This window comes from Phoca vitulina, unplaced genomic scaffold (assembly GCF_004348235.1).
Source record: "Phoca vitulina isolate PV1807 unplaced genomic scaffold, GSC_HSeal_1.0 scaffold20, whole genome shotgun sequence".
Classification (NCBI taxonomy): domain Eukaryota; kingdom Metazoa; phylum Chordata; class Mammalia; order Carnivora; family Phocidae; genus Phoca; species Phoca vitulina.
The window spans coordinates 8540162-8553515 of record NW_022589723.1 but is presented as its reverse complement, the minus strand read 5'-3'; the positions used below and the strand labels follow the sequence as shown (position 1 = coordinate 8553515).

The window sequence follows — 13354 nt, the reverse complement described above, 5'->3', positions numbered from 1 at the left end:
CTGAAGAATTACTCAGTTTCCCTAAATCATGGGTGATACTGAAACAGGGTGCTTTTGGAATTCTGATTACAGACTAATCAAGTGAAAGCTTGAAGAAAGAAAGGTCTGATCTGATTTTAGGAAAAATCTAATCATGCAAGCATTGTAGACTTATTAATTGCTAGGGTTACGAGTGATCATGAACAATGAGTGAACAGTGGCTGTTGAGCAGGCATAATTTTTGTCAGTTGAATTGATTTTTTTTTTTATTTTTTATTTTTATTTATTTATTTATTTTTAAAGATTTTATTTATTTATTTGACAGAGAGAGAGATAGCGAGAGCAGGAACACAAGCAGGGGGAGTGGGAGAGGGAGAAGCAGGCTTCCCGCTGAGCAGGAAGCCCGATGCGGGGCTCGATCCCAGGACCCTGGGATCATGACCTGAGCCGAAGGCAGACGCTTAATCATCTGAGCCACCCAGGCGCCCCAGTGGAATTGATTTTTATGCAAGGACCTTGTCGGAGTCCGTCCTTCACGCGGGGTTCTTCTGCCCTGAGTAGCTATAAATGCTAATGATATCCATGTATGCACTATGCCATGAATCTGCTTTAGATATGTGTGTAGGCAAATTTCTTTCCATTAGTGGCTTTGAAAATTGCCCATAAGCTCCTCTAGCCCATGTAAAAAAAGTTACCCTTAAATTGAAATTTTTTTACAAGAGACCCTTAAATTGAAAAATCTATGTCTTTACAGCAGATGGAGACATCCTTTATATCAAGGGCACTCCTCGGGATCTAATGCTGGTGGCAATATTTATAAAGTTAGCTATGAAATGCAATTATTTACCTATTTTCCTGATAGTCTTGAGTGTCCCATACGACGGGGCTCTTCTCTGCTCACTTGAAAAGGTCCTTTTTTTTAAATTTTTTTTTTTGGCCTAGTGATGCTTTTTGTGTACAGCAAAGTCCTCAAAACTTAAGGTCTGGCTTCCCAATTCCCCCAGTGATTCCCTTTGTCTGAGGCAGAATAAAAGAACTTGACCCATTCTTTCCCCCTCTCTCCTACTTTTGGTAATATAGAGACCCCTCATTTAAACAGTACCTTCTCCTGTGAAATGAAGTTTGCTTGTGCATTTTGCAGGTACTACTCCGTCCTTTATCCCCTGGAGAGAAAAATATCTGATGCCAAGTCCCGCGAACTGGTGATGTACATCTGGGCTCACGCAGTGGTGGCCAGCGTGCCCGTGTTTGCAGTGACCAACGTGGCCGACATCTACGCCATGTCCACCTGCACCGAAGTGTGGAGCAACTCGCTGGGCCACCTGGTGTACGTGCTGGTCTATAACATCACTACGGTCATCGTGCCTGTGGCTGTGGTCTTCCTCTTCCTGATACTCATCCGCCGGGCCCTGAGTGCCAGCCAGAAGAAGAAGGTCATCATCGCGGCCCTGCGGACCCCACAGAACACCATCTCCATCCCGTACGCCTCCCAGCGGGAGGCGGAGCTGCATGCCACCCTGCTGTCCATGGTGACGGTCTTCATCTTGTGTAGCGTGCCCTACGCCACCCTGGTCGTCTACCAGACCGTGCTCAACGTCCCCGACACGTCCGTCTTCTTGCTGCTCACTGCCATTTGGCTGCCCAAGGTGTCTCTGTTGGCCAACCCTGTGCTCTTCCTGACTGTGAACAAGCCTGTCCGCAAGGGCTTGGTGGGGACGTTGCTGCAGCTGCATCGGCGCTACAGCCGCCGGAACGTGGTGAGCGCGGGGGGCGGGCCGGCCGGCGCCAGCCTGGAGCCCAGCCTGCGCTCGGGCAGCCAGCTCCTGGAGATGTTCCACATCGGGCAGCAGCAGATCTTCAAGCCCGCGGAGGATGAGGAGGAGAGTGAGGCCAGGCACGCTGGCTCGGCGGAGCTCCCGGCCCAGGAGTCAGCGGGGCCCCGCCTGCAGGGGGAGCGGGGCCCGCAGCGTGCACCTGCCGCGTCTCTCCTGCGCGCCGCGGAGCCTGTTTGCCAGGGGGCGCCCGCGGCACCCGCGGAGCCCGAGACGCTGCCTGACAAGTACTCCCTGCAGTTCGGCTTTGGGCCTTTCGAGTTGCCTCCTCAGTGGCTCTCAGAGACCCGGAACAGCAAGAAGCGGCTGCTTCCCCCCCTGGGGAACACGCCAGAGGAGCTTATTCAGACAAAGATGCCCAAGGTAGGCAGGGTGGAGCGGAAGATGAGCAGAAACAATAAAGTGAGCATTTTCCCAAAGGTGGATTCCTAGTCAGGACTGCCGAGCTCCCACACTCCTGCCTTCCCTTCACTCTGGCTGTCCCCAGGGTTTGGGGCATCTCGTTGTAACCAGGAACCGGCTGCCTCCTCCTGCGTGGGCCCTCTTGAATGAGAGGGAAATCTTTAGAAGATCAGTTGTCCTCTTTATTGAGGGAGTCTACGTATGTGTCTCTGTGATCTGTGTCCTTGGTGAAGTGTGCATTCCTCTCTGGAGACAAAAGGTGGGCAGTGTGCAATGGGTCTTGGGATGGGTACTCCATGTGCGTTTTCCGAGGACTCCTTGGTTCCTGGGCCCGGCAGGGAGTAAGGGAGAGAAGAACATTTGTGAGCTCGAGGGGAGCAGGGGCACGCTGAGGGAAGCCCCAGATAATTACGGAGTGGTGTGGCCACAAAGAAAAGGCCTATTTGATTGACTCAAGTAGGACAAATATTAAAAAACATTTCATATTGATCTGTATCTTCAGGGGAGATAGGGACTTGGCTTTTGACACCTTTTCTCTGGAAGGCCTGATCGGATGAATCAGTTTCTCCTGAAGCCCTTCATCTCTTTCACTGGGATGTAGATGAAGAAAGGCTCTTCCACCCCCATTTGACAGACAAGGCAATGGGTGGGCCTGGGGGTCAGGGAGGAGATATTCTGTCTCGAATATCCTGATATTCTCCTGGCACCACTGAAAGCCTCAGAAAGTCTGTCTGCAGTGTTGGTTGGAAAACACTACAAGTGCTTTACTATGTCTTTCCCCCTAAATTGCATTTTTTTCAATCAACGAGAGAGAAGCTAAGAGGTAGAGAAGAAAGACAGAAATGTCCATACCCTGTAGTCTCTTCTCTTCCAATGTTGATTTCATGTGAAAGGGGTCATGTCACCATCAGTAGGAGTGAAGTATATTGAAAAAAAATTACCTTGTGCCAACTTTTGGAATTAAAAGTTAATTTAAAAATGCAGAGTTAGTGTAAACTGGGTCCTCTGGAAACATAAGCTAAAAATACTTGATCAGGAAAGGTGATGCTGCCAAAGAGAGTGAGAGAAGTCAAAGATGGCTTCCTTCTGATGAGGACTCCAGAACCCAGGTGTGGTCAGCCTCATGTTCAGTCTCTTTTCGCAACTATGGTTCTCCCTTCATTTTGGACACACAGGAGGAAGAGGACAGGGAGAAAGATTTTAATCATTTTAAAATGCCCAGGTGGCACCTAGCCCGGGGGAGCCCTTCACTTCCTCTTTTCTGGTAAAGTTTTAGCAGGAGTCAGAGTGGATAGAGGAGGAGGACAGCATCCTCAACAGATTAGCCTCCTGGCGGGGGGTGGGGGGGTGAGGGTGGGCTCTCACAAGCAATTCAAGTCTTCTCTGGGGTGGATTTCACCAGGCTAAACTCAAACCATTGATGACACTTCACTTTTAATGATGGCAGATCACATGCCAGTTCCACTCTTCTCTCTAGGACATTTTGTTCTTGGTAATAGTATGTTGGGGGGGGGGGGGCAATCCAGTGCCTTGAGCAAGCTTGAATGAAAGTGGACATTCTCACCGGCAAACTTCCTTCCACATCCCAACGGCAGTGGCCCTCATGGATCACTTCCTAAAACGGCACTGACCTGTTGTCCCTCGGAGGAAGCTCAGGCTATGTGTAGGGAGTTTCCTTTTCCTGTTCTCTTCCTGGGTGTGGTGTCTTGTGATTCCAGAATATGAACCCAAAGTCCCTTCCCCGGGAGAGGGAAAGCCTTCCTCTTCGTGTTGTGTCTCCTTGCCGTGTTGTGTGCGCTCAGCACAAACGGGGGGCTGCCACACCCTCTCGGCGCCCCCCACCTCCCAGGCCCTTTGTGCATGCCCTGATAGTTAACTGTGGCCCTTCAGGCTTATCTTTCAAAACCTTCACAGTTGTTACAACGTTTCTCCAGGGGAAACATAATTTGTCAGAAAATTGTGTTTACTTTAGAAGAACCTGTCAAATGTAGCCACTTTGGTGGTGGTCTGATAATATATATGTACATCTTAACGCATTCTGGTGAGGCAGAATTTGGGAGTTATTTCTTATGTATGTTTGAAGCGGATGGTTGACTTCTAACAGGTCATTGCCAGGTGTATTTCTATAGTCTTTGAAGAATTCCGTTTTAATAAAAAACTGAAAAGCCGTTTCTGAACTCAAAAAAAGTTGAATGAGCTTCGTTTTTTTGTTTCTTTCTTTCCCTCTCATGTGGGCATATTAATGTAAATGCTGAATGTTGATTTAATGAAAATTACAATGATAATGGGAAGGTAGAGGAGAAGTAGAGGGGATGATTATGCAGGAGAGCAATGTCCTCATTTACCCTGACAGGATGCAAATGATGTCCAGAGTGGATGATGCAAAACAGAGTAGAATACACATATTTAGAAATACGGAGATGTGTGACTGTGGCTGAAACTATTGCAGGTCCTTGTCTCTGGGACTGTTTTCGGTGTTTGTTTTAAGCCTTTTGGTTATATTTTAAAACAGTCTACATGTATAGATAAAAATACAAATCAACTTAAAAACCTTCTGAATTTTGCAGCACACCATCAGACTAAGCAAAAGAAAATAGAAGAAACCATAAGCGTCATTAAAGGGAATTGAGAAAATAAGACAATTTAGGCTTTCAGAATCAGAGTAACCAATGGCTTTCTGCTGATAACGCTCAGATAATGTCAGTTTACTCGGATAATTCCTTTGCTTCGGGTCTATGAACTGGGCAGCTACAGGCTATTCTGAATTCCATATTTTCTCAGTAACCAAGAAGTAATATTTTTTTCCTTTTTTTGTGTGTATTCACTAAAGTACATTTAAGAATTATTGCTACTTTCGGGGTGCCTGGGTGGGTCATTCGGTTGGGCATTTGCCTTCGGCTTGGGTCATGAACCTGGGGTCCTGGGATCCAGCCCCGCATCAGGCTCCCTGCTCATCAGGGAGGTCTGCTTCTCTCTCTTCCTCTCCCTCTTCCCTTGCTCGTGTGCTCTCTCTCTCTCTCAAATAAATATAATCTTTAAAAAAAAGAATAATTGCTACTTTTTAAGAGCAAGTTTTTAAGTAATGCTAGTTTACTTCAGAAATTTATTTTTTTATTTTTTATTTTTTTTAAAGATTTTATTTATTTATTTGACAAGAGAGACAGCGAGAGAGGGAACACAAGCAGGGGGAGTGGGAGAGGGAGAAGCAGGCCTCCCGCTGAGCAGGGAGCCTGATGCGGGGCTCGATCCCAGGACCCTGAGATCATGACCTGAGCCGAAGGCAGTCGCTTAAACCAACTGAGCCACCCAGGCGCCCCTACTTTAGAAATTTAGGACCCACCTAGTGTTTCACATTGATAGAAAAATACTGAATTTAATGAATTCACCTATTCTGGAATTTGTTTACTTATTTATAATGTATGTTCCCATCTACTTAAGACAATATCTAAAGTGAACACAATATAAGTACCTTTGCATTAACTACTTCCAGTCATTAGAATATTACCTAGAGGATCTCAAGTAGTTTTAATTTATAATACTCTCTGTCTTAAAGTTTATTCCCTTGGCAGCATTTGGCTTCTCAATGCCTGCTTTGTGTTTATATATGATGTTTCATTGGAGGATATTAAAGCACAGCCCACAGACTTTCTGTAGGCAATGATATGATCTCTATTCTGCAGCTGGGGAAACCAGAGGCACAGATGGCCAGGTCATTAGCTCTCAGAGATGAAGCAAGTAGAGACAGAGCTAAAAACAGTACAGAAGGCGTCAAGGCCCAATTCTTCCACTGCACCCTCCGAAGTACTGATGATCATTATCATCCGCCGTTACGATCGTTATTTTTGAATACCCACTTGGCACATATTATTAAACTGTACTGGGGACTGGATTAAAGCCCTTAATGCCTGACAGCTGTTTTTCTCAACGTTATTCCTCAAATTTTCCTTCAGCTCCACGATTTCCCCAGCTTCATTGTAGAGTAATTGGGTGCAGAGTAAATGTTAAGAAACTCTTAATGGAATGCAAAGATAGCGATCATTCGGCTGAGAGTATTCACAGACATCGTCTTCTGCCTCATGTCCTCCTTTCTATTTCTGCACCGAGGTCACCTTTAGTTTAAGAGTCATTGCCATCAAAGCACTCTCAGCCATCACCAACACTCCCGCAGGGACACTCGACACTGTTTTCTGCAAGTATCTGAAATGTTTACAAGATTCATTCATTCAGAACAGTAAATATTACTGCATTTAATAATGCTATTATAGTGGAGTAGAAAGTACTCAAGATATGGTTCCTGCCCTCTAGATGGCTTGGGGGAGAGAAGAAAGCCCCTATAAGAGACAGCAGTAAATGCTCAAGTGCTAACAAGAAGTGCTGAAGGAAAGTGAAAATTACGTTTTACTGTGTGCATTTTAGCGATTTTATTCGATGGATGGCAAGGTTTTTCTTTAAATTCAGGAAATGTCTCTCCATAAAAATGCCCATTTACTTCACATAATCATAGCACTTAAAATATGGAGGATCTTAGCCTACTTATAATATGAAGAAATCGGGGCCTAGGAGATGGATTTTTTTCCAAGACCTTGGACCGGAACTCATAATTAAAAAAATTTTATTTATTTGAGAGAGAGCACAAGCGGGGGCGGGGAGGGGCAGAGGGAGAGGGAGAAACAGACTCCCTGCTGAGCAGGGAGCCCGATGCAGTGCTGGACATGGGGCTCGATCCCAGGACCCTGAGATCATGACCTGAGCCGAGGGCAGATGCTTAACCAGCTGAGCCACCCAGGTACCTCCGGAACTCACGATTTTATTTTTTTTATTTTTAAAGATTTTATTTTATTTATTTGACAGAACGCGAGAGAGGGAACACAAGCAGGGGCAGAGCGAGAGGGAGAAGCAGGCTTCCCGCTGAGCAGGGAGCCTGATGTGGGGCTCGATCCCAGGACCCTGGGATCATGACCTGAGCTGAAGGCAGACGCTTAACGACTGAGCCACCCAGGTGCCCCCGGAACTCATGATTTTAAAATATGCCTAATCCATAAGCAAGATGTGGGGAGTGGAGAGCAGTGATTTTTATAAATGTCTTTTTCATGATGAAATGTAAATAATTCAGTAGATAGCCAGTTGAGAGGATGAAGAAATATTTTCCTAACTAAGGCGTTCCATTTTGCTACCTGCTACTTGTTGCAGATAGGTAACTACTACTTGGCACTTAGAAATCCCCCTTACTGCTGACACTTTCTGAGTGGAGGTGAAAAGTTGGAAGGGATTCATGTGACCACCTAGCCCCTGCCCCTGGCAAGATCACTAGACAGGATTAGAGAAAGGCTGAAAAACTCACTTGCTCAGAAATGATTTTCAGGAGGATTTGACTCAGTACATGACCAGTGAAAGGTGGACAAATGAATGCATGAATGCAAGTGTGCCACCTGAATACAAAATTCCTCCAAATTTGGGCCAAGGTAACAGTTTCTAGATTCATAACAAAAAACAGTTGACAATTTTCATAAAAATACCAAGTCATCTGTAGCAAAACATGTAAGATCCCAGGACCTGGAGATCATGACCTGAACCAAAGGCAGTCGCTTAACCATCTGAGCCACCCAGGTGCCCTGAATTTTTCTATTTCTACAAAGTAAGGAAAAGTGCTCAGGAGTTACCGACCCATTAATCAATGGAGGGGCTGGTAAATTGAAGCCTGCAGAAGTGAAGGGCCTTGTCTTTCTGAAGTCAACAGTAGAGGGGGATGCAAATCCAGATCTCAAAACATAAACCAGTTTTCAATTCATTCAGTTGCATCATGCTATAAAATAGGGCACATCTTTTGTTGTTTTGCTCTGTTTAATTCTTTGCTTGTAGATTGCAGAGGACAAGACTGATGGCTGTTACTATAACCCAGATGTTTGTAAACAGGCAGTTCTTGCTGTCCAGCCTGTTGAGCAGGTGTCTTTTGTGCTGGTAAGGATACTGTTGCAGCTCGGGCTGGGACACACAGAGCAGGTAGTTTCCAGAGGGAACCAAGCCTGCTTAAATTGGGTGATCACAGTCTCAGAGCTGAAAGTAAGCTTAGAAGCCTTTACCCAGCCCTTATTTTACCAGACAAACAGGTTGAGGGAGGTCAAAAGATCAGGCCCAGGTCAACTCTTTGCAGAGCCCTGATGAGAAACCAGGGATGCATAATTTAAAATGGTTTTTATGTGTCAATGTGTGAATTACATAACAATGTATGAATTATATAACATTTTGAGCCAAATTAGAATATTAATTCTAGTTTGTTATGATAAAATGAAGGGGAAATAAGTCAACTTCTGTTAAATAAGGAGTTTGGATGATCAAAGAAGAAAGGGGTTTAACAAGAAAGCCAATAGTCATCAAAATACTGCGTAGTTCCTAGTGTAATAAACACCTTTTATGTTCCGATGGAAACATTACTTTGAGTTTGAGCTAAGAAAAAAGATGTGTTAGAAGGAAGTGAGATGCTAAGAAATTCAGGATGGCAGCCTGGCTGCTGACTGATGAACAGCCCCTGTGCTGTTTATCTATGTCCTCTTTATCTCAGAGACCTTAACCCTGAGAAAACGAATTTCTCTATGTTGTTGCTTAAGACCCTTGAAGTTTGATTTGAATTCATTTCTAATATGCTATGCAAATCACTTTTAACTTCCTTTTGTGTTAAATATAAAGGTTTACATAATACAGATTTATATAATTCAGATACTAAAAAATGCATTTTAGTACATAGATCAGGAGACCCAATTTGAAACAAACAAAAACCAAAACCCTACAGGATCAGAGACCTAGCTCAATATAGAAGTTATGGTTTGGAATCCAAGGAGAAGCACCAAGCATGACACTCAATGCCTGGACAGAGTTCAGAAACAGTGGGTTTCAGCCCAGGATTGATTGCTGCAGGGAAATTGCTGAACTTCTCTTCAGCTATTATCCACAAGCAGCATCTCATCCATTCCTGTGATCCAGGTGACAGACCAGGAGTCCAGCACTGTAATTTCAACTGGCATCCAGCAATGGAAACTGCAGCAAGCCTCGGGAATGTTCTGGAGACTCTTTACAGATAGAGAATTGCTCCAGATGACCAAACTTTGGAGCCAGCACTGTAACTAGAGTGAACTCCCAGGGAATTCTCTGAGAGGAGAAATAGATTTCTCCCTTGCTGGTGAATCACTCACTTGGCAGAGCTTATCTCTTGAGGGCACAACTGAGATGACCCCCACCCCCAAAAAAATTCATTCTGGAGTTTTGAAGCTAATCTTCCTTTTTGATTTATTTTCCTATCTTTTTTTAAAAGATTTTCTTTATTTGACAGAGAGAGACACAGCGAGAGAGGGAACACAAGCAGGGGGAGTGGGAGAGGGAGAAGCAGGCTTCCCGCGGAGCAGGGAGCCCAATGTGGGGCTCGATCCCAGGACCCTGGGATCATGACCTGAGCCGAAGGCAGACGCTTAACGACTAAGGCACCCAGGCGCCCCTTATTTTACTATCTTTTAAAAAAAACAAGCCTCTATTAGCTTTCTGGATCATAAATGTAAGGCTGCACTGTTTGTGTGTGAATGTGTGTGTGTGTGTGTCCTGGCATACTTTGGTTCCCCCCCCCCCCCGAAATTCATATCGCTGGGACAAGTTAAACAAGGTCGCATGACAATGCCTGGGCTAACTTCTTTTGCTTAAAAAATTCAAGGGGTAGGGCGCCTGAGTGGCTCAGTCTGTTAAGCATCTTCCTTCAGCTCAGGTCATGATCTCAGGGTTGTGGGATCAAGTCCTACATCACGCTCCTTGCTCAGCCTGGAGTCTGCTTCTCCCTCTCTCTCTCCCTTTGTGCTCTCTCTCTCTCTCAAATAAATAAATAAAATCTTCTAAAAATAATTTCAAGGGCTATTGTTATGTGTTTGGGTTAACAGATATTGAGAAGTGGCAAACTTCTCCCCTCCCCTCGATGTTTAAAAGGGGGACATTCTCTAGGTAGCACTTGATTCTGCGTAGCACTCCACGATAGACAGGAAGAGGGAAGAAAGGGTTCAGAATCAAGGAAGGGGGAAGGGAGAACATGTCCCAGTTTTTTCCATTACTACTTACAAAGGAGATCCTGGGGGGTCTCAGTGTCTCACAGCTCCAGGGGGCTCCATGGCACCTCGCAGAGCTGTGGCCTCCTCACCATTTACTCTTTAAAACAGTGTTTTTAAGTTAGCGTTTTTCAAAGCATGCTCATGTTTCTACTGCACCAGAACCACCCAGGTATTTGTTAAAATGCAGATTCCTGTGCTTGACCCCAGACCTACTAAGTCAGGGAATAGGGATGAAAATGAACATTGTAAGTAGCACATGAAATGATCCCTATGAACAACAAAATCTGAAAACCCATTTTTAGCAGATTTATTTCATAACTTTGAAGTACTAAAAAAGTACTAAACACATACTAAACTTAAAGTGCATTTTACTTTGAATAAAAATAGGGTCACCTGCTCCAGAACTTGCTTTTTGTTCTTTAAGGCTTTATTTACTTCCCTGTTCATGCCTCTAGGTTATATGGATAGCACTGTGGCCACGTGGGATTGGGAGGGAGTGCAGTTGGTATAAAAGGGGCAAATGAAATAAAACATGAACTTCTTTTTAAGTCTACAGATTTTCTAAAAATACAAATGTGTGAGAACTTCAGTCTTTCGAAGTCACCAACGGTTATTTGATATTAGATATTTATAATATGTACTAGGATATTTAAAAAAATCCATTCTGTTTTTTTGAGATTTAATTTTCATTTTTCCAATTCAGATGGCTATTTAAAGATGGATCCAAGCACAGTTCAAATATACAGGATACTTGGTTTCAGTGGTTTCTTGAATCACACCTAAAATCCAAGGAAAGTGAGTTTGAGAGTTCTGTGTTTAACAAAAGACAATCAGCACCATCTAGTGGATACAAATAACCTCTTTTTTTGAATTCAGTCCAGTGAGGAGGGAGAGAGAGCAGGCTTTGGAACTGGGTTGGAAATTCAGTACCAGTTGGTTCCTGAGTGACCTCAGAAAAATTACTCAACCTCTCTGTGCTCTGCTTCTCAACTATAAATCTGCATGATAATAGTGCCGCTTCATAGGATGTTATGAAGTGAAGTGAGATGATACATCTAAGGCATGTCCCAAACACTCAGTAAATGTTATTTTTTAATAACACTAAGCCATAGACTCGCGGGATGTGGGAGCTGTCCAGTGGCATACATTTTTAACCGCCCTCCAAAATAAACGGCTATTTAGCTAGCTTGTAGAATCTATACTATGAGACGTAATGAGGTTCTGCTCCTAGTGTGCTGTCACATTTGGCTGAAGCTTATGGTAAGAAAAGGGGAATTGGGGCAACAGAGCTGGAATGGTAGTTGGGGCCCAGATGGAATACAATGTGGGCTCTCTCTCATTCATTCGAATCTGACTCCACTTAGCAGGGGAAGGTCAAGAGTAGAGAGAGATTTAAAACAAAAACCAACTCTGAAACCAAGACTGCCATATGTCACCAACCTGGAATGAGACCAGGGACATTTTAACGTAAAGTATCTTGACTCTGGAAGAAATCTTTATGAATCATTTTGAAAGGCACAATACTTTCTAGAATATGTTTGGGCTTTTTGAACACAGCAGAAAACAGCAGAGAAAAATACTGCATTCTGACAGATCTGAATACGAATTATTTGGAGGGCGTCACCTGCAACAGTGGACAACGAAGTATTTCAGGAAATTAAAAACAAAAACATAGTGTATTGTGTGCTAATACACAACAAATACAATTTGTTTAAAACTTGCCCTCAAGGCACATACAGCCTCTGGCAGTTCACAAGAGGTAACAGCAGGAGGTAAACAAAGTGGGAATGACAGAAAACAAGATGAGTTTCTGCAGAGTGACTTCCTTGGAAGGCAGCTATGCTCACCACTATACCACCAACGCGAGTGACTTCCTTGGGCACTTAGTTTGGTAAGACTACAGTGAAGAGACACTAAGTTTCTATTCTGTTGAACCTGAATTTTCTTTTCACTTGCTTTTTATGTATCTTCTGTTGTATATATTTTAAAAGCAACAGTTTAAAAAAAATGAAAGGCACAGGTCAGAGCCTTGATTTCTCTTAGTTGGTTTTCTCTCCCCACATCCCCAAGAAATCTGAAATATGTTATTTCCTTAATGAGCACCATTAGTCACCAAAAATAAAAATGGAAAGAGTGGCCTTTATTCATGGAAAATTAGAATTGTGTGGACATTTGGAGTTTATCTATTGTCTAGCTACTCCAAGAGTGGTCGGTGGACCGGAAGCATTGGCATCACCTGGGAGCCTCTTAGAATCTTGGAGCCTCCACCTGACACACTGAATCAGCATTTTAACAAGAGCCCCAGTTGATTTATTTGCACATTAAAGTTTGAGAAGCCCCAGAATTTCAGGTTCATTGGCTCTTAGATACAGCCCTAGGATCAGTAATTTATGAAATCTCCCCAGGTGATTCTAATGCAGTAGACTTAAGAACTGCAAAACTAGTCCAACCACATTTCTCAAATGAGGAAATGATGGCCTACAAAAGTTTACAGATTTACCCAGGATAACCCAGCTATTTAGTATCAGAATCCAAACAATGTCTTCTCCTCTCCTTATTTAAAAAAAAAGCAGAGTCAAGGGAACAGAGCATAAGGAGTGTGGAGACGGAGATTACTATTATTATTATTTTTAATTCTTTTCTTTTTTTTTTTTAGGGGGGAGGTGGGGTGGGTCAGAGAGAGAATCTTAAACAGGCTCCGTGCCCAGCGCCGAGGCTGACACGGAGCTTGATCCCACAACCCTGAGATCACGACCTGAGCCGAAATCAAGAGTCAGATGCTTAACCAAATGAGCCAGCCAGGCGCCCCCGGGGATTATTATTTTGATATAGGGTGGTCAGGAAAGACCCACCTGAGGAAGCAGACACCTGAGGGAAGAGAGGAAGTGAGCCATAGGGATAGTAGGGCAACTGTATTCCCGGCAGAGGAAGCAGAGGGCTGGTGTGTGTGTGTGTGTGTGTGTGTGTGCGTGTGCGTGTGTGTGTGTGTGTGTGTGTTGTGTGTTTTCCTCCAAGAGTATTGCAGAAGGCTGGTGTGTGTGTGTGTGTGTGTGTGTGTGT

General features: G+C 44.1%; 1 protein-coding gene across 1 annotated transcript in view; it reads left to right on the top strand.

Moving 5' to 3' along the window:
- GPR176 (G protein-coupled receptor 176) overlaps nt 1-4527 on the top strand; it is a 115732-nt gene extending 111205 nt beyond the window's left edge. Inside the window, exon 3 of the mRNA XM_032417163.1 lies at nt 1121-4527. Within this exon, the coding sequence (XP_032273054.1) occupies nt 1121-2243 (1123 nt within the window). The 3' untranslated portion in view covers nt 2244-4527. The remainder of the gene's footprint in view (nt 1-1120) is intronic.
- The last annotated feature ends 8827 nt before the right edge of the window (nt 4528-13354 follow it).